The sequence below is a fragment of the Rattus norvegicus genome, chromosome 10 (assembly GCF_036323735.1).
Source record: "Rattus norvegicus strain BN/NHsdMcwi chromosome 10, GRCr8, whole genome shotgun sequence".
NCBI lineage: Eukaryota > Metazoa > Chordata > Mammalia > Rodentia > Muridae > Rattus > Rattus norvegicus.
Window position 1 is genome coordinate 34,064,486 of NC_086028.1, and position 21,285 is coordinate 34,085,770.

General features: G+C 47.9%; 1 protein-coding gene across 10 annotated transcripts; it reads left to right on the forward strand.

The window, feature by feature from the left end:
• The first annotated feature begins 62 nt into the window (after positions 1-62).
• Mgat1 (alpha-1,3-mannosyl-glycoprotein 2-beta-N-acetylglucosaminyltransferase) lies at positions 63-19,348 on the forward strand. Of its 10 annotated transcripts, none has more exons than XM_063269940.1 (4): positions 78-165; positions 1,529-1,956; positions 10,321-10,427; positions 16,832-19,348. In XM_063269940.1, exon 4 carries the CDS (start codon positions 16,956-16,958, stop codon positions 18,297-18,299), a length of 1,344 nt encoding a protein of 447 aa, XP_063126010.1. In that variant the 5' UTR covers positions 78-165; positions 1,529-1,956; positions 10,321-10,427; positions 16,832-16,955; the 3' UTR covers positions 18,300-19,348. The 10 variants fall into 10 exon arrangements, with proteins under 10 accessions (XP_063126008.1, XP_063126010.1, XP_063126006.1 ...); XM_006246184.5 differs by lacking the exon at positions 78-165 and adding an exon at positions 498-631 and having other exon boundaries at positions 1,529-7,035; XM_006246185.4 differs by lacking the exon at positions 78-165 and adding an exon at positions 498-631.
• Positions 19,349-21,285: the final 1,937 nt, after the last annotated feature.

Consider the following 21,285-nt stretch of genomic DNA (forward strand, 5'->3'; position numbering starts at 1 on the left):
AGTGCCTAGAAGGCCTAAAAAGGGTCCGTGACCTCAGAAGCTACTTCAACTAGACAGTTGCTAGGCGACCTTCCTGCATTGAGGTAAGAGGCAGGGCAGCCCGCACAGGTTCCGCCTCCACTTCCAGCCCTAGTTCCTGCCGCCTCCGGCCGCAGGAGCATCAAAGTGAGCGACTGGTCGGAGAACCGGCGGCGCAAGCGCGCTACTTCCCGCGCCGCACTGAGTGACGCACACTCCCCCTCTAGGCCTCAGCCTCCGCCCCGCCCCCCGGAGTACCGCTCCGGCCCTGAGCCTCCGCTACATATTCACCGGGCCCTTCAGCCACGCCGGCCCTTCACCTTGAGAACCCTGTAGAACTGGTGCTGCCCTGGCGGCGTTGGTGATGGGCGGGCAAGAACCTGGCGAATGGGGCGGGGAAGTGGGGAACCAGCGGTTACCCAGGACCTACTTCCGGAGGACAGGCGGAAGTGGCTGCGGTGCCTGGTGGGAGGGGAAAAGGAGCGAGAGGGGGAGGGCCGGGCCGCAGGGGGTCGAGGGGGTGGGGCTTGCGGGCGGCTGGGACCCGGCCCCGGCCTGGATCTGGAGCCGGGAGGGCCGAGGCTCCCAGCCGGGACCGATGGGCGGGGCCCAGGTAAGGAGCCCCTGCAGTCTGCAGTAAGGGACTGAGTCCTAGCCGCAGCGGAAGGGAGGTTTCTGAGTATAGGGAGGGTCTCAGTGTCACCGTGCTGTAAGAACGCTGAGAGCTGAGCAGTGAGCGCGGGGTTCGGGAGGGAAGGGTGGGAGGAGTTAAGTTCGGGGGGGGGGGTGTCATGTGTCTGCCACGCCCCTACAGGAAGAGGGGTGTGTGTGTTTATGTGTGTGTGTGTTTGTGTGTGTGTGTGTGTTTATGTGTGTGTGTGTGTTTATGTGTGTGTGTTTGTGTGTGTGTGTGTACACACTCATAGGGGATGGGGCAACAGGGAGGGCTCTCAAACTGAGAAATTAGGGCTACTACAAGCAGGACACAGGCCTCCAATATTCCAGGAGAGTGCTCTCAGGAGTGGCCCTGTGAAGGAGTTTGAAAGAAACTGGGAATTACATCCTTGGCATAGTTTTGGAAACAGTGGGGGAGGTGAGGGTTGCAGAGAATGCCTGAGGCTAGGTCTGGGTAGGATTTAGTCCAGTTGACAGGAGGTAGGAGATTAAAACACTGAACTCCCAGAGGAGCTTGAGAGATAGGATTAGTAAGTGGTGTTTTAGAGAACAGTAGACCCTATTTTCTGTATTTTTTTTTTTTTAGAAGACAGTCTTCCCATACTGACAGTATTTTTGGTTAACATTTCTGTACTGAGAATAGGCATATCACAAACACATAAACACACATGCTCGAAATGCTGGGGATACAGTATATACTCTATATACAAATTGTGTGGAGTAGTTAGAGTTTGTTGACTGAACATGGTAAAGGAGTGTAGTAAATATGGAAGTCTTAGAAGTCCATTTGTGCATGTATTAGATTAGAGTGTCATACTGTTTAAATGTTCCGCAGGTTCACACAGAAATCAGCCGCCTGGGCCGTGTCGGTGTTAAAGCCTGTTTCTTCTGATCCCCAGCAGAACACAAGTGGACCAGTGGATGATTTTCTCTTGCCTCAGCAAGGGATGCCACAGTCCCTGGAATCTGTCAACCACTAGCCTCTGAGCTTTAAAAGCCAGCTGGATGAAGGGATGTAACGCGCACCTGGGAGGGACACTGAAGTCAGCCGTGGGGGGGGAGGGGCCCGGACACACCCCTTCCCCCCCAGACTCCTCCCCATCACGGTCCACACGGCCATGGACCTTGGACTTGGATAAGTGGAGAGAAGCTGTACTTTGGTGGATCTGATTCTCAGTTTTGGAAATGAAGTATTAGGCAGGGGGGTGGGAGGGGGGGTTGCGCGTTGATCTCCAGGGAAGCAACAGAGAGAAGAAAAGAAAGGTAAGTTTGTTACTGTCTCACTTAGCGCCTTGTTGCTGTGCAGGAAATGTGAATGGGAACGCAGCCATGTCGGAAGTCATGGCACCTCCTGTGTCCTGATGAGAACAAACCCTTATCCTGATGGTGCACAGGAAGCGGCACCCTACTTCACTCTTTCAGGGGGTGGCAGAGTCGTTCTTTCCCGTTCCTTACTGAGGCTCCAGAGAATAGCTGGTAAAGGATTGTGAGGTTAGGTCAAGGAGAGCCTGCAAGGAAATCAGGCTTCTGGAGGACTGTTGGATTAGTTACCTTTAAAAGCCTTTCCTCCAGTGAGATAATAGGATTTCAAATCCGTCTGGACTAAGGCTGAAGTGGATGACTCTGGCCGGTGCTGACTGCTCTGTTTTGGGAATCTGTTAACAGAATAAGACTTTCAAGGGAGGTGGAGAGGGGAGCTGGAGGATAGGAAATGGTTAGATAACTTACTAAATGATCTCGCTTCCTTCCTCCCCAGTAAGAAAGCTTAGGTCACGAAATCTCATGGAAAGAACAAAAAAACAGAGCTTGAGTTTGGGGAACAGTAAAATCCGTGGTCTAGCCCAGACGTTCCTGGTCAATGTGCAACTTGAGATATGATAATTATCTCTGTCCTGTTCTTTTCACACAAGAAGATATTTCAGTCAGGTTGCTACTAGGAACAAACGGAATAATTTTGCATTTTGAAAGTACCCTGGGCCTTGTACATATAAAACGGCAACATTGACTTTTCCTGGTTTCTTGTTTATTGTAACACATAGAAAAGCCCTGGATGAAAGTTCGTTCTTGTATTGACTGAACATGTTGGCTGGAGCCATAGCAGACATAACTGATGAAAGGAGACCGCCTGGCGATTGTTTCATCATGCTATATAAAGGTGGACAGGTTTAGGGAAACAAATTGAGGGATCCTGTGAGCTTTGGAGATAGACGTTTTAAGTATTTCTTGGAGTGGGTGCTGGACCTTTTCTCCCCTGTCATATCCCAGTCTGCTGTCAGGCAGTGACAACTGCCTCCAAACTGATATCTCTTGGGCTTTTATTTCTCTTTAGGTTGTTCATAACCCAAGCAAGTTTGTCCTTAGTCATCTAAGTACCCACCTGCTCCTTCCTTGAATGTTTTTTTTTTTTCTTTTAAAGTTTACTTATACTAAGGTGCCTGCTTTTCCTAGTGGTAAAGTCAACAGCGAAAGGCAAGGGACTGAGTAGGAATTTGAGGCAGCGTGTGTTGGCCAAGGCTAGCTAGACTCGTTGAGCCTTCAAGTCAATTACAGAGAGACGTCGAAGTCACCGATGACAATGACTGTTCTTCTTGTCATAGGAGTCCCTGTCTTTTCTCAGTGGCCTGAAGGCTGGGCTGTCTGCCCTGAGTAGGTCTTCTGGCTCCGAGCTTTCTCTTGTCTGGACAGACCAGGCTTCTACGCATGAATCGTAGTTGGATGTGTCACCCTCCCTTCTCCCTCAATAAATGCACAGTTGCCAATCTTTGCTTATGTAGGGGAATCGTGATTTCTTATGGCAATGCCTCCTTAGCCACCTGTAGGGTGTGATATGTTCTAGAAGACTTTCTTCATCCTACTGAGGAGACCCTCCTGGCCCACCGAGGTGTGTTACATTGATTGTGAGTATGCTATCCAAAGTGTCAGGTCTGTTATCTGCTTTCTGCCTTTAAGGAAGAGCATGTTTTTCTACTTTGGGGAGGAGCCGTGGAAGCCCTGAGCTGGAAGAGCTCACCTAAGGGGTATGGCATATGTTGATAGCATTTGTGCAGTTGAGGGCTGAGTTGACTTCACCATCAGCCTGCCAGGGAGAGAGAAACTAGGTGCCCTGACAGCCTCTCTGGTAAGTCCTCTCCTCTTTAACTTGAGCTAGAGTCTCTCACCTGCCAGAGCCTGGTGACTCTTCTGTCAGACATTTCTTTCAAACCTTCTCATGAGGTCACCAGAGTGCTAGGGTACCACACTCAAGTAGGTCAGGCTGTTAGCCAGGACTGGTGATAAATTTAATCACACATTGTATGGGGATTTTTAACTGGATTTATTTAGACCTTACTTTATTCTAAAAGGAAGCGCAGGTAGCTAATGAAGGGTTTCAGAGGCATTGCTCAGTGGTCTACTGTTAATAAGTTTGAGTTCCTTTCCGTATCACTGGTTTGGGACAGACATGTTAGGAGGAATGACAAAGGATACTAAAATGCTAGTTTAACACTTTGGTCTTGCTTCCTCTTATGCCTTTAAGCCAAGATCTCTTCAGACATTCAGAGCATGAATCCTTTCCAAACTGTAAACACTTTCAGGTATCTAAGTTGTAGTTTGTGAGGGGCGATTTCCTGGAAGTTTTTACTTTTTGGTGGTGGAACAGTAGGCAGGCAAGTATATGACGTCTTAATTCTCTGTTATCCTGTGACTTGATCTTCCTGTTTTTCCATTTGCACATAATCTGATCCCAGGCTCATCCCCAGCGTCCAGACACCCAGCTCCCATTTCTTACTTTCTTCCCCAGTGTAACCTCTGTAGAACCTGAGGTCTCAGTCCTGACATGTTCTTGTTACTTAGACCAAATGCTTTCTATTACTCCTGTGTAAAAACTTACCCAATCCCAATTCTATGCTGTACCCTTTTTGTCGGGGGGGGGGTAGCCTTTTTGCATTTGGGGATCATCTTGTGAGCCTTGGAATTTAAACAAAGGTCTGTAGAGATAGATGTGGTGGGGAGTTACTGTGTTCTGACCGGCTTCCTGTCTAACTGCTTTGGCAGGAAAATCAATCTGGCATGGCCTGGCCTGGTTAGTCTTTACGATCTTCAGCACCCACTATGTATGTGTTTATTCAGGATAGCGATCTGTGCTCCTTATGTTTTGGGTATCTACAGACCAGTTTCCCAACTTTTCACACTGCCGGGGAACTTGGTCATTTTTCTCACACTTTGGGCACTGAGTGTGAAGGTTGTAAGTCCCTTAAAGAGGCCTGAAGTACATAAACATGGGCTTGAGTTTCCTGTCACAGTCTGTGCAGTCAGCTAAACTGGAAGTGGTGGGCATACACACGCCACACCCACACACCAAACCACACCCACACACCAAACCACACCCACACACCAAACCACACCCACACACCAAACCACACCCACACACCCGAGTGTGGTGTGTCCTCCTCACTGAGTGTCAGCCAGCCCTTTCCTCTACTTCAGGTAAAGGTTTCTCCACTGCCCCACTGTGTCCCTGTCACATGGGCACAAAGCCATCTCAGCAGTCCTTCTCAAGGACGTGGGTGCCAGGTTTGGAAGCTGGAATGCCTACATCTAAAATCTGGCCATGACTTGTGACAACTTACATATACATAGACATATATACATATACAGCTTACATAGACGCAGAGCCTCAGACTCCTCTGAAGAACGGGTTGATTCTGTGCTCTGCAGAGATGCTGGGAGAGTGTATAAAAAGGTCAAGAAAGCAGGCTTAGAAAGAAGGGCAACTCTACCTAGTGTCTCCTTACAATTTTGTTTTACGTCCTCTTCTGCCCACAGAGCCCTTAAGACACTCCCTACTTTCTGCATCATTCCTGGTGTCTTGTAGGAACAAGTTAGTGAATGATCACTCTGTAAACACATACCTACAGGTCCTCCTTACCTTGGGCTCTGGAACACCCGGTGAAGTCTGTGGGTAGGAGGGTCTGGCTGAGGTTGAGTGTATCAAGTAATCAACTGGCAGTACCCTCTGGGGAGTGGCCTGTGGTTTCCTGCTCCCCTCTTGGGTGAGAGATCCAAGGGTGGTGGGAGCCAAGGCTTAGGCAAAGGCTCAGGCACAGCAGGGTGTGGGAGGGAGTGAGACTATAGTAGAGGTGAGTGGAAGGTATGGATTCGAAGACTTTCGGATTAAAAAAAAAGCAAAAAAAAAAACCAAAAACCAAAACAAAACAAAAAACCAAAAAACAAAACGGTCCAACCAGTGAGATGTGGCTTGCTCTGAGTTGCTAATTATGCAGGGCTTAGATCTCAAAAACAGTCTGTGCTCTGGGGCCACTGCTGACATCCAAGTCAGGCCCAGAAGCTCTTGGTCTTCATCTTTCCTTTCCCTCTCAGGCTGCTTGAAGCTGATTGAGGTATTCCTTGTTTAGAACTCTGTTCAGCCGGTTCCTGATGAGTCTCCCTGTTCCTCCCAGTTCTCTCCATGTTTCTTTTGCTTTGAAGTACAAAGGAATACAGTTGCAGGGGTTACATGGCACTCCCCTATTCACTTTTAGGGTTACCACAAAAGCTTGTGATTCTTTCCCTCCTTAGGACTGAGCTTCTACCCCCGCACACAGGCCTAACTTTGGTTTCCCCACCCATAATGGGGCACCCACCCCCACCCCCGCCCCACCCCACCCCAAGAAAAAGAAAAAAGAAAAAGAAAGAAATGAAACGGCCAGCTGGCTCTTACCCACTTTGGGCAGCAGGTGTTTCCTCCCTAGCTTCCCTTTTGCATCTCATACTTGTTGCTTGCACACCCTCACCCCTCTCTTGCTGCCTTTTTCAAATTAATAGCCTGCAACTTCCCTTGCATATAGAGAATGGTTCCCAGGTTCTTACTGGGATTAGTGAACGCTCTTTTTGCTGAGGAAATGCTTCTAACACCACCAAGTGCTGTACCCCTCAAAGTTGGTGAAGCTCTAGATTCACTGGGCTGTACAAGGGACACTTGGGAAAAATCTGAACAGGACAAGCCTGAGGGTGTGAGTGGGGTTGGCTCATCTACACAGGAGCTGCGACTGAGAGGGAAAGGGCCCCCAAACATCTTTGCTACCACTGCCTTCTTAAGTTTGGGGACTTGGGAAATCCCGTTGTTTAGATCTTGACCGGTGATCAGGAAGTCAGCAGTAGAGGAAGGCCCCGGAAGGAGGGGCCAGCGCGGACTCGCCCGCGGCAGGGCGGGGACCAACAGAGGGGCCTCGGGGCTAGGGGAGCGCCGCCCCGCCCTCCCGGGGAAGGACCACATTGCTTGCTAGCAGGAAGGCCAGCCAGACCGGAGGAGGCCGCTCCAGCGTTGGGTGTTGCCGGTCCGGGGCTAGCCTGGATCCGGGCAGGGTGAGTTGAGACGATCGGGTGAGCTGGGCCGGGGACGCCAGCGTCTTCAGTCCTGGGGATTGTCCCAGGAGGGCAAGGAGCTTGGAGGAGGGAGGCCGCACAGCTAGGGGAGTCAGGTCTGAGTCCCGAGTGTGCTCTAAAGCCGGGGCGGTGAGAGTGGCGGCCCGCCCGGGGCCGCGCAGCGCGCAGTCTCCCCCGCGTGGGGAAGTGGTAACTTAACGCACAGCCACAGGATTCCCGGCCTTTAGCTGCTGGAGGGAGGGTGGCTTCTCCCGGAGGAGTCTGTTGTGAAACTCGGTTGGAGGGCACCGTGGGTGCGGGCAAGGGAGAGATGGGGTCGCCCTGAAGAAGTGGGGGGCTGGAGTAGAAAGTGGACTTTGTGCAAACCTCACCCCAGAGTAGTTAGTTACCAAGGCTGGTTTTTTTTTTTTTTTTTTTTTTTGCTCAGACACAAGGAAAATTTGACTCAATGTTAAAATATGTAATTTGGCAAGAAAACTTTTTTCCTAGCCTCCTTGCTAATATAGTTGGAACAGGGGGCTCCCAAGAGGTATAGAGTCCCCCATTTTACAAAATGTGGTTCAGTGGGACTGTGGCCCACCCAGTCGTGTCTCCATGGAAGAGTGGCTTTCTGGTGAAGCTTTATTTTCCTTAACCTTTACTACTGTAATGGCTCTTGTGCTTGAGAATATTGTTGGCCAGCTTTATTGTCTTCATTTCTAATACTATTTAGACTAGAGTGTTCTAGATTCTAGGGTCTTCCTGTTTCCAGTCACCAGTCCTTGGCTTTTTAGTATGGAAATCACCAGTAATGGCAATATTACATCCCTGCTTCTGTTTCTTAGAAGGCTCTATTACAGTGTGTTCAAACTCCGTGTCATTGCAACAGGTTAAACTAACTTTCTACGTAGGACATCAGGGTATTGACATTCTCATCCTAAAGTCAGTTTGTCTGTTTCCAGAGGAGGAACTGAAGCAGTGGTTCTTTAAGTAACTGACTCAGGGCTTTCCTGCCTGGCGCGCCTGCCAGGCATTGTGTAGCATTGTACTGCATCTCTTTGACCAGTTCCCCAGGTGAAGAGCCTGCATCCCTCCTAGGTCTTACCTTCTTTATCCTTGAATTATTTAGCACATCTGCTCGGTCTTCTTCTCAGTTCCTCTGTCCCTCTGAAATTATGGAGCCTGGTCTATCACACAGAGTATAACAACAGAAAGTAATTCGCTGAGATAGCTGTTATCTGTAATGGGTACTGTGTGCTCTGCACTTCTGAGCTGTGCTTTTTATCTTACGGGTAAAGCAGAGACAGGAGGGGACAGTTCCTTAACGTTTCTTCCGCCTCGCCTCGGGATGCAGCTTTAAGGCTAGAGATAACAGTTGCTTTCCCGCTCCTGGTTGGAGTTGACCATTGCTGTTTACCTGTCACTTTTGACAGAGAGAGGCAAGTATGGAGTCCAGAGTGTTAGGAGCTGGATCTGGTCTTGGCAGCTTGTTGTATCAGAACTCTGCAGGCTGAGGCAGGAGAATCATCAGCTGTGGGCAAGCTTGCACTATGTAGAAAGGAATCTGCTCTTAGGAAGTACTTCAGATTAGAATGGGAGTAGGCCCCAGGATGCTGAGACTCAGTTCTCACCCCAGCGTGGTGCAAATTTGGGATGTGGGTCCACCCGCTAATCTCCTCGAAATGAAAGCAAGTTTTGAGTGTGTACATTACAGGCAAATCTTAGAAACGAGTTACTAAAAACTCAGGTCAGGGATGATAAATATTGTATGCTGTTGTTTGCTTGCTTTTTTTGTTTGTTTGTTTGGGTTTGGTTATTTACTTATTTGAGACAGGGTTTTTCTATGTCACCTTGGCTGTCCTGGAGCTTGCTGTGTAGATTAGGCTGGCCTTGAACTCACAGAGATCCACCTGCCTCTCTGTCTCTGGAGTGCTGTGATCAAACATGTCCACCATGCCCAGTCTAGGATATTCTATTTTTAAAAGGAAAATATGGCAAAATATTTTTTTCCGATAGCCTTGTTTATAAATCTCCCATTCCACATATCGTTGTAGTTTAACTTTGTCCTCTTCCCACTCACTGGTAGGATTTTCCATTTTCATTTCTCTCTTTTAAAAAAAAATGTGTGCATTCATGTTTTACTTTCATGTCTGTCTGTACAGCCTTACATGCCTGGGGATCTCAAAGGCCTAAAGAGACCTTTGAATTGGAGTCATTGAGGGTTACGAGCTGTCATTTACGTTCTGGGAGTTGAGCCTGGGTCCTATAGAGGAGCAGCTAGTGCTTTTAACAGCTAAGCCAGCTCTGCAGCCTCATTCTGTCTCCTAGGAATGGTAGGGACTAGTAGTTTCCATAGGGTCTGATTAAAGCAAAAGTGAGCCAAGGCTTCCTAAAGAACAGGCTTCACTGACCTTGTTGTTGAATCTTGGAGCACTTCCTTCTCTTTGGGACCCAGCCACTGAGTTCATAGGAAGACTGGGCCACATGGAAGGAACACACGATGGTGTTCTAGCCAGTGTCCCAGTTAACATCAATATCAGATTACAGATGTGTTATGGAACACGCATCTACAGGAGGCTAGCCTCAGCTTTTGAGTCTTCCAACCAGAGGTCCCAATATAAAACAGCCAGGTCCTTCTCTCTGTACTGCCTCACTTTCTAAATTCGTCAGCTGTTGACATTGGATAAGGAAGCAGATAATTGTTGCAGTTTTACCTCAATCAGGTTTGAAATAATTTATTTGCCAAAAAAAATACTGGTAAGAAGTGGGTGTAAGTACGGCAGTCTTAAACTGGGGCTGAGGACCTGAATAGCAGGTCAGAAGAGCTCGCCTGCTTCTCAGGTATCCGTTCCATTTTCTCTGATTTCAGTACTGACTGCTATTATGAGTCATCTCAAACTTTGTGGGCTTTCGTGTTGCAGGCTGGTGGGGCTGGCTCCCTTTCATACTTTGTGGTTGACTCTATCAGTTGGAATGCCTTCAATGTCCTGCCCTGATCTGTAGCCTGGATTCTCCTGCCTCTGCCTCCTGAGCGCTGAGATTGTAGGTGTGCTCCGTCATACGCAGCTGTCTTGTCCTTTAGGATGACTTACTGCAGTCACAGGGCTTCACTTCCGGAGTCCTAGGTCTCAGAATCAAAGAGGGAATGTGGAACCGCCCTCCCAAGGAAAGAATATCTATCATTTTGAATTAGGAGCTTACAGGAGGGGAGGTGTGGCAGTCATCTCTGGAAAGCACAGTTCTTCACTTTTGTTGCTGTGTCTATCTTCATTCTCCCTGCTTTAGTTAATGCTACAAATGGTCCTTCATGCAATCTCTCATCACACTGTGCACATGGACCAAGCCCCAGAGCAGGCGTAGAGGACACAGAGCCGCTTTTCTTAAAGAGTGAGGTAAGAGCTAAGGAAGCATGGTCTCGGATACGTTACGATATAGAGAGTGCAGTGAAGAGCAGTCATGAGGGGCGTGGTTGTATCTGGCATGTCACCGGCCTAAATGTGAATGTTCTTAGGTGGGGTACTGGGTAACATTTCAGGAGCAAAGACAACAGTCTACAACAGTAGTTACTGGGGAAGTAAATAACATACTGTATTTCATCCATGTTCCATGGTTGGAAATGAGATTGTATGGGGATGAAAATATGTTGTTGTGAAGCCCATTTCTGTCCAACTAAGATGTTTTAATTCCCCCCCCCTGTGGGCAGTGACAGCTTCTGATGGCTTTTGATACTAATGTGTTCAAGATTCTGTTGCTATCAGAAGGTTATTTAGAGAAAAGCCACAGGTAGGTCAGGTTAGCTGGGGAGCTACATCCGAGGGTCCATCTTGAAACAGTGTTCATAATAAATAATTCAGGTTAACTGTCAGCAGTGAATGGGTAACTTTCAACCCAGGCGTAACTGAGGCTTCTGGGGCTGCTTACATTTTGAAGTTAGAAGGTTGAACGGAGTGGGAAGGGGTTTGTGAGCCCCAACCCCTGACAGGAGCTGTGGACAGCTGCTGGCTTCAGCGGGAGAGAAAATTGAGTTTTCTTCAAAGATGTGGTTCCTGCAGCACAAAAAGACCCACAGAGACTGAGCCAACAAGCAAAGAGCATGCGTGGACTACACCTAGGCCCCCTACACATTGGTAGCAGATGTGCAGCTTGGCCTTTATGTGGGTCCCATAACAATTGGAGTGGGTACTTCTCTGGTACAGACTCTCTTGCCCACCTTTGGATCCCTTTCCCTAGCCGGGCTGCCTTGTCTGGCCTCAGTGGGGAAGGATGCGCTTAGTCCTGATGTGACTTCATGTGCCAGAGCAGGTTGTTTCCCGGGGGCGGGGAGGGGAGGAGAGGGGTGCACCTTCTCTGAGGAGAAGAGGAGGAAGGAATAGGGAAAGGGGATGGTAGGGTGGGAATGGCAGGAGAGGAGAGAGGGGAGCTGTGAAAGTCATCTAAATGAATGAAAAAGTAATGAAAACACATGTCGCTCCTGGTAGGTCCACCCCGTTCCAGGGAATGGCTCCACACCCATGAGTGTATGGGCAGCATACATTGGAGTGCAAAACAAGAGGACAGGGTGGGTGGGTTCTCTCTCTCTCTCTCTCTCTCTCTCTGTATGTGTGAATACGATCAAAATTTATACATTACATGAAATTCTTAAAGAAAAAATCAATCTGGTGTGTGTACTCTGTTATAAAATCAGAACAGTGCACCATGCTCTACCATGTTTCTGTCTGTAGCGAAATGTGAATAGACACCGAGTGGAATGGAGAGGATCAATAGCCTCACATCAAATTAGATCAGATGCTACCAAATGAGGGGCGATGAGATTTTATTATCAAATGGGTTTTGGAAACTTTTTTTCAGTGCATTGTGGATTGGAAGTGTCAGTGGTGGGGTTCTGCACCTGTGGCACCCACACTGGAGACGCTGCTTAGGTCGCAGGTGCATCAGATGCTGAAGTAGCTTGGCAGTTCATGGCCCTGGTCCCACTTGTGTTGTCTTTGGCCGGTTTCACTGGTGTGGATGGTGACGGGCAGGTGCATTATTATGATCTGAAGGCATCAAGAAAGAATATCTTGGCATTTATTTTGTTATATAGCTGTACTGTTTAAATACGCTGTGGATCATCTCATCCAGTCCTTGAAGCAACTTCCTGAGGTATTCAGTTTCTCTTTCCATCTGAGAGGTGAGGAGATGGAGGCTTACAGATGGAGAAAGGCACAGGCGGATGCCAACCTTGCTTCTTGGGTGTCTGGCTTTGCTTATTATTACTATTGTTATTATTACTTATAAGTCTATACCAACTTCATATGATGCCTGAGGGGACTCTGAGCAGGTTTCCCTGGAGGAGCTTGTCCACCCCGCCAGCCAAGAATCACACCTCTAGACATGGCGTCTGCTGTAGAGAGCACCGCTTACGGTCACTGCGTTCATACACTACTGACATCCGGACATGGATGAACGCCCTGCCCTGAAGAGCATGTAGGAACATGACACAGGGACTCTTGATGGGTCTGTGTGGAGAGGCAGCTAGGCCTTCAGCAGGGGATTGTGCATTCTCGTGGCAAAAGAATCAAGTATTGTTGGGGAGTTCATGGAGAAGGGCTGAGGAGGAGGGTAGGAAGATACGAAGAGCCCAAGAGAGGTTTTTCTGTGGGCCGTCCAGCCACTCTAAGTGGTTGTAGACTTGCTAAAAATCCTGCTGACAGGCAATCCAGGCTTGCTTTGATCTGCACGCTAGTTGGGTGCATTGCACCTATTTCAACATCCAGTGAAAACGATATCATTTGACAGTAAAGTCACATGATGGGTAAGTAGGCATGAGGATTTGCCACCATTCTGAGAACTTGCAGGGAGACCTGAAGTGACAAGTCAAGGACACGCCCCTATCCCAGAAGACAGACAGGTAATTCCTTTCGCTCTGTTTCTTTGTCTTTCTCCCAACCTTTTGTTTTAAAGACTTTTTCCTACTTGATCACCTATTTAGAAAGCAGGAAGTTGGGGGTACCTGAAATCCTGGCCATGGGAATTCAGGGAAAGTTTAACATTGACCACATTCTGAAGTGGACTGACACCCATGAAAGTAGTGTAATGACATAGCTGAGTGGAAATGGCCCAAGGTTTCCGCTATATGGCATTCTGGAATGTGTGTGTGTATGCAGTGGGGGTGGGGGGGAGGTGTTTGCTTTTAGGAGGAAGACCAATGGTGGGGGCAGGCAGGGGCTTGGAGAGACAGGGCTGTAGAGAATAGATGTGGGATCCGAGGTCCTAGCTAGAGTAGAGCATGCGGGTAGGTGCAGAGCAAGGCTTCTGGAGTCCTGGCCCTTCCAAGAGTCTAGCAGGAACAGGTATGTGATTGAGGGTTCCAGGTAAACATGCTCATCTCTACTTCCCTTACTGCACGTGCCCAGCCGGGGCAATGCTAGTGTGTGAAGTTACTCAGAGATGGACTCCATGTTGCCTTATTTTATTTTTTTAAGAAACTTACTTGGAAAAAAAGAAGTTTCAGGAATAAAAATGGTCCTTCAGAGTGACATATAGATACTATTCAAGTTCACCTGTTGGTAATGTTTTGCTCAATTCAGTCTGTGTAGCTATGGTAATTTCTTTTCTGAACTACTTGAGGGCATCTTTCATAGGCCTTTACCTCTAACTATTTCAGTGTGTATTCCCTGAGAATTGGAATATTCTCTCTTACATACCCCAATGGCTATCAGCTTCTATCTACCCTTTAACATATGGTCTGCATCCAATTTTACTTTATGATTAGTGACTTAAATTTTTTTAATTTATTTTTTCTATATTAGGTGTCTGTTTTGCCTCCTTGTATGTAAGCATTTATTTGAAGATTAGAAGGTGTCAGATCCCCTGGGACTGGACTTGTAGATGGTTGTGAGCCACCTGTGAGCTCTGGGATCTGAACTCTGGTCTTTAAGAACAACAAGTGCTCTTAACCACTGAGCCGTCTCTCAGACCCTTAGTGTCTTTTCTGTAAGAAGAGGTTTGTTGGAGTGAAAGTGACACACAGTAAACACATGTATTTAAAAGGTAGCGTTTGTTTTGATGCATATACACCCATTAAACTATCACCATAATCAAGACAATGCGTATATCCACTCACCTAAACCTCACTGGTTTCCTCAAGCCCCAAATTGAGAACTTCAGGAGTTGCTAAGAGACTTAAATCAGATTTTAATTTTTTAATTTTTTAAGTTTTTTTGTCAGTCTCATGAGTAATATCATCTCAATATAATTTTAATTTGCATTTTGCTTATGCTTGAAGTTGAACATTTTTGATAAGTTTAAGGACTGTAGATCTTATGAGTTACCGTTACTGGTTCATTTTCCATAGTTTTTTTTAAATTTCCCCCTAGTGTGATATTGTGTATCTGTGATTGGTGCTGCAGAAGCACTCAGTTTGCTCTTTGACTTTCCTGTTCTATTTCTACCCATGTAACAGTCCTTCAAGTAAGGAATAGCAGCGTTCTTTTGTTACACCAAGATTTTGAGTCATAATTAGAAAGCCTTTCTGTGCAGCATGTTTCCTCCTGTCCTTTACTTTGTGTCTTTGTTTTGTTTTATTTTGCTTTTAATTTTTTTTTTTAAAATTGTGGTGCAACTTGGTAATTATTCTTGAATATTGATATAATTTTGCATTTTCCCAAATGCCTGTGTAGTAATTCCAGCCCTGTTGTAGTCCATTAGACAGTCTTCTTGTTTATAACCATCTAACCGCCGACCTTCAGTGGGTACTGTTTTGATATCTTATTGAGCAGGCCCCTCCTCAACACTCATTGTCACTACTTCCCTAGATATTCTAATGTGTTTGCTTCTTTTTGAGAGCTCTGGTGAGAGCTCTTTTTTTTTTTTTTTTTTTTTTTTTTTGTAGCTCTATACAAAAGCTTTTTTGTTTTTTTGTTTTTAAGGCAGGGTTTCTCTGACTTCATAGCCCCCTGGCTGACCTGAAACTCACTCTGTAGATAAAGCTGGCCTCAAACTCACAGAGATCTGCCTGCCTCTGCAGACGCGTTTTTATTGAGGTTTTTGATGGTCCAGTATGGCTTAACCCAGGAAAAAGCTGTTGAATTGTTTTTCAGAAATCGTAATTCTGCTTTATACAAGTTTCTGAATGCTGAAGTTTAAGTATTCTTGTTTTCATGGGATTTTAACTGTCCATTACTCCTGGTTATTAGAGTGGATGTGAGTATATTTGTATGTTAGTTGTTTTTACCACTGATTATAGTGTAACTGTTTCTAGAAACCCTTACAATCTCATCAAACAGTTTTATTTCAGCTTCCACTTGTTTCATTTAGTCTACTTGTATTGGCTGATTAATAACCATTGAAATTGTGTATACCCTGGCTTTTAAAATTAATATATTACTGTCAGACAGATGTGTGTATTTTGCTTTGGTTGTACCCACCCTCTCTATTTCCCCTTTGCATTTCTTCCTGGACCTCAGGCTCCATTCCTTTCTCTAATAATCTAGATCTTTTCTACTTTGTTTCTCCCCCCCACCCCCAACCCCTTGTTGGTTTCTCTATGTAGCCCTGGGTGTCTGAACTTGTCTATAGACCAGACCCACCTCAGACTCAGAGACCTGCTTGCCTCCTCCCAAGTACTGGAATTAAAGTGTGGCATCACCTTGTCCTCTCTACTTTGAAGTGTTACCACAGTTACCACAGTGTTACCACAGTTACCACAGTGTTACCACAGTTACCACAGTGTTACCACAGTTACCACAGTGTTACCACAGTTACCACAGTGTTACCACAGTTACCACAGTGTTACCACTGTTACCACAGTGTTACCACAGTTACCACAGTGTTACCACAGTTACCACAGTGTTACCACAGTTACCACAGTGTTACCACAGTTACCACAGTGTTACCACAGTTACCACAGTGTTACCACAGTTACCACAGTGTTACCACAGTTACCACAGTGTTACCACAGTTACCACAGTGTTACCACAGTTACCACAGTGTTACCACAGTTACCACAGTGTTACCACAGTTACCACAGTGTTACCACAGTTACCACAGTGTTACCACTGTTACCACAGTGTTACTACAGTTAACACAGTGTTACCAAAATGCGTTACTTGTTTTTTCATGTTTGACTTTTGCTTAACTTGATGAACACAATGACTTGTCATCGTTGGTTCTTTTGACAGGATTGTGTTCTTTCTGGCTGACACTGTTCCATTGTGTAGCTAAACCACATTTGTGTATCTGTTAATCTGTCACTGACACCAAGGCTGATTATATAACTTGGATATTGTGGGAAGTGCCTCTGTAAACATGAGTGCTGTAGGCAGCCTAGCTTTACTTCTGACATCATTGTATCAAACAAAATGACCTAGACACAGAGAGACAAATGTTTTCTCCCACTGTGTTTCTTTACTAAGTCAATTCTAACATTTAATTTTTAAAAAAATCAGTAATTTTAGTGCAATTTGCTTGAGGAATGGGGGTTAAATGGTCTTCTCTCTCCTTCTGAACTAGACTGGATGAGAGACAGGAAATGAGACCTATGTGCAAGGGAACCAGGAGTTGGAGTTTTTCATTTTGTTACATTATTTTTCGGCTCTAGTCCACGAGCATCATTCTCTGCCCCCTTGTCAAAGTTACACCATTTTCTGAGGACCCATTAGCTCATTTAGAAGTGGTGGAGGGAGCATGTCAACTTGATCCTGCAGTCAGCCACCCTCTCCTTCCTCAGTCTCTCACCTATGCCCAGCCTCTCCCCAGTGCTGTGTTAGTTATACAAACTTGTGGTAACAACTGTTTTTCTCTCTCTCCTCCTTAGGTACATGGCTACTTCCCACTCTCAGCCTAGAAGAATAAACCCTTAGATTGCGGGGGAACTGAGCCAGGCAAGCCACAGGCAGCCTTGAGCGCCCCCTTGCCTGCCCTCCCCTGCGGGGGCCAGGATGCTGAAGAAGCAGTCTGCAGGGCTTGTGCTTTGGGGTGCTATCATCTTTGTGGGCTGGAATGCCCTGCTGCTCCTCTTCTTCTGGACACGCCCAGCACCTGGCAGGCTGCCCTCAGACAGTGCCCTTGGTGATGACCCTGCCAGCCTCACCCGTGAGGTCATCCACCTGGCCGAGGACGCCGAGGCGGAGTTGGAGCGGCAGCGGGGACTACTGCAGCAGATCAAGGAGCATTATTCTCTGTGGAGGCAGAGGTGGAGAGTTCCCACCGTGGCCCCTCCAGCCTGGCCCCGTGTGCCTGGGACCCCCTCACCAGCTGTGATCCCCATTCTGGTCATTGCCTGTGACCGCAGCACTGTCCGGCGCTGCCTGGATAAGTTGTTGCACTATCGGCCCTCTGCTGAGCATTTCCCCATTATTGTCAGTCAAGACTGTGGGCATGAAGAGACAGCACAGGTCATTGCTTCTTATGGCACCGCTGTCACACACATCCGGCAGCCAGACCTGAGTAACATTGCCGTGCAGCCAGACCACCGTAAGTTCCAGGGTTACTACAAGATTGCCAGGCACTACCGCTGGGCGCTAGGCCAGATCTTCAACAAGTTCAAGTTCCCGGCTGCTGTGGTAGTGGAGGATGATCTGGAAGTGGCGCCGGACTTCTTCGAGTACTTCCAGGCCACCTACCCGCTGCTGAAAGCAGACCCCTCCCTTTGGTGTGTGTCGGCTTGGAATGATAATGGTAAGGAGCAGATGGTGGACTCCAGCAAACCTGAGCTGCTCTATCGAACAGACTTTTTTCCTGGCCTTGGATGGCTGCTGTTGGCTGATCTCTGGGCAGAACTAGAGCCCAAGTGGCCCAAGGCCTTCTGGGACGACTGGATGCGCAGACCTGAGCAGCGGAAGGGGCGGGCTTGTATTCGTCCAGAAATTTCAAGAACTATGACATTTGGTCGCAAGGGTGTGAGCCATGGGCAGTTCTTTGACCAGCATCTTAAATTCATCAAGCTGAACCAGCAGTTCGTGCCCTTCACCCAGTTGGACCTGTCGTACCTGCAGCGGGAGGCCTATGACCGGGACTTCCTTGCCCAGGTCTATGGTGCCCCCCAGCTGCAGGTGGAGAAAGTGAGGACCAATGATCGGAAGGAACTGGGGGAGGTGCGGGTACAGTACACTAGCAGAGACAGCTTTAAGGCCTTTGCTAAGGCCCTGGGTGTCATGGACGACCTCAAGTCTGGTGTCCCCAGAGCTGGCTACCGTGGCATTGTCACTTTCCAGTTCCGGGGTCGGCGTGTCCACCTGGCACCCCCAGAGACATGGAATGGCTATGATCCTAGCTGGAATTAGTGGCACCTGCCTTTCCCTCCTGGGTCTCCTTGCCGTATGATGAGCCGAGGCAGCCTGCAGGCCCTGGGCTATACCATTCTGCCAGTGTTTCCTCTTGGATCTATAGATCTTCCCTTTTTGTCCTGGCCTTCCCCCAAGTGGCATTCTAGTGCACAAATCATAAGATGAGGGTTATACTCCTCTTGTCAAGGGAGTACTGTGTGGTATGTTCGGGGCATATTGAACAAGAAACCACTGTGTGGTGTGGGGAGGGTTGGACCTGTTGGACCAGGCTTGTAGTGTCCTGAGTTCTCTCCAAGGGCATCTGCGGAGAGCTTGGCCACTCCAGCTCTCCTGACCAGGCCTCTCCACCCTGATCTGGCTCCTGTTAGTACATGAGCCCACTTTATGTACCTTCCCCACTTTCTCCACCTTCCCCAGGGTGGGGCCGGATTATGGAAGAAGGAATAGATTTGTGGCCAACTGAGACTAACCAAAGGGATTCACTGTCAGAGTTAGATTGCATGGCCGGGTTGCCGGGGTCACTGCCTCCTGGCTTCTCTTCCTGCCGACTTTGCCAGTGCTCTTCTTGTCCTGCAGTGGAGCAGTGTGTTGTGAGATGGAAAGTAGGAGCTAAAGCAAGACCTCTCCCGTGGTGGAGCAGTTGTCAGGAACAATGACAGGCGGAAAGCCTACACTTGGGCACCCCTCTTCTTGCCCATGGCCCCCCACTTCTGAAAGTTAGTTCCCTTTGCATTCTTTAGGGGGATTCAGTGGCAGCCTAGTGGGGGACAGTGGGCTCCACGCCTCTTTCCCCTGGGGTTGGTACAGCCTCCTCCCACAGGGCTTGTTCCTGGTGGCCATCTCAGCAAAGTCACCAGCAGCTGAGACCAGGACACCTGTGGCCCTTCCTAAGCATTCCCACATCTTCCCAGGCCGAGGGGCAGGTGGCAGGCTAGAGAGAAAGAAATTTGTGTGTTTTGTTTGTTGCCTGATCTTAGTTTCATGGAAGAAAATGGAATCTACAGAATTATTTTCAAAAATAAAGTAAAGGCTGAATTGTCTGAAAAGTGTGTGTGTGTGTGTGTGTGTGTGTGTGTGTGTGTGTGTGTGTGTCTGTGTGTGTGTCCTAGGAAAGGAGGTAAAAGGGGGTGGGGTGGGAGAGGAGAAGAGAGAGAGTAAAGTCTACAGGAAAGAGCTAGACAGGTGGGAAAGCAAGTGGAGACCTCAAGGAAAGAGAATGACAAGAAAAATAGGATGGGGTTGGGCCGAGGGGGCAGGGGCAGATGAGGTAGCAAGGCTAGCTTGTGCGGAGGGTCCTAGGTTGCAGGCCTGCTGTTAATCTCAACCTGCTCACAGAGTCCTCAGTTGGCAAGTAGGTCTGGGACGTGGTCTGCAAAACCAAAGTAACAAAACTCCAGCATCTTAACCCTCCAAGTTATGCCACACACCCTTCGCTGGCACAGGCAAGTCCACAGGCTGCCCGTGAATCCAGGGTTTGCAGTAGATTCGCGCCAGGCTGTGTGGCGGCTCTTAAGGCTCCCGGTTGTGATAGTGAGAAGACCATTTATACTGACAACTGGAGCATGTCTGTCCCACTCTTGGCGTTTACTGCAGCTTCACTCATATCATAGGCAGAAATCTCTCTGGGAAGTTTTATTCTGTGTGTGTGTGTGTGAGTCTGTGTGTACAAATGTATGCCTTTTTATGGGAGTTAGAACATTCCTCAGAATACCGTCATGTTCCTTATTGAGACGTCGCCCGCTGGCAGAGAGCTTACCCGTTATTACTAGGCTGCCTGGCCAATGATCCACCCAGGGACCGACCCACCAGTCTCCCATCTTCCTGGTGTTGCCACAACTGGCGTCTTTACATAGGTTCTGAGTTGAACTTAGGTTCTCCTGCTTGCATTGAAAGAACTCTGTTATCTGGGCTACCTCCCTCCCCTGACCCCCTTATTTTAAACACATTGATTCTTGAAAACCAAGGCACCGACATGAAATCAAATTTGGATCTTGCCACTGGTGGTAGCTCTATCCAGAAGGGAAGAAGTGGGAGCTAGTGGCCTTGTTTGGGAGCTTAGGGATACAGAGTGTAGAGTGGAATTCATTTCCCACTTTGAGGCCTTGGTTTTGTCTCCCCTTGTTGCTCTAAGGTGGATTATTTAACATGTATTTTGATTTTAAAAGGAGATGGCCCATTGTTTGTAGCTACAAACACACCGATTGGAGAAGGCGCATCATCCCTGACCATGGGGTGGGAAGTAGTTTGTCCGGACTTCATGGTCTCAGCACTTAATGTATTTAGCAGTCACTGGCCAAATGCTTTGTTCTGAGCACTGCCGGTAGCGTGCTGCTGCGGTCTCACCGAAGGAGAGGCAGGTACAGTGGAGGTGAGCTTGATCAGGCACATAGGGACGGTTGGGCAGACCCAGGATTAGAATGGGATGCATTCTGTAAACAGCCAAGATACTGGTTCTATAAGGGATAGATACTATTCTGTCCTTTAGTGCCTTCCTCAACACCCCTCCCAGCCTCATCTGACCCTAAGGCAGCAGGGGATACCAGACTCCAGACTCTGCAGCGGTGGTCTGCCCTGGATGCTGGTTGGGTTAGAGTGAGCCCAGGAAATAGACAAGGAGGCAGGGGATAACTTGAGGCTGCATAGATACTTAAAAACAGCCTGGGCTTCTCATTTTTTTCCTTGAAATTGGAGGTCTCTTCATATTCTGTCTGCTTTTGAAGTATGCCCCCAAAGGGTCTGCTAGCTGCTTGTTAAGATGCTCTTGAAGTTCATGTGTGCATAGTTGACTAGGAACCCCAATGCTCTGTGGAAATCAAGTGGGCATGCCCGCTGCAAAAGACCGTGCAAGCTGATAAATACCATCGAGTTCTGCTGCCTTTCACATTAGAGATTCTACGGTCACTCTGAGGTTCTTATGCCCATTCGTGACCCCGGGGGCTTCAGAACTGCTAAATCTGCCTTCCGTATGCCCTTGCCTCTTATC

Bases quoted from the DNA above. Each gene is read 5' to 3' on its own strand.
- Mgat1 (XM_063269938.1), top strand. From the start codon at position 16,956: ATGCTGAAGAAGCAGTCTGCAGGGCTTGTGCTTTGGGGTGCTATCATC.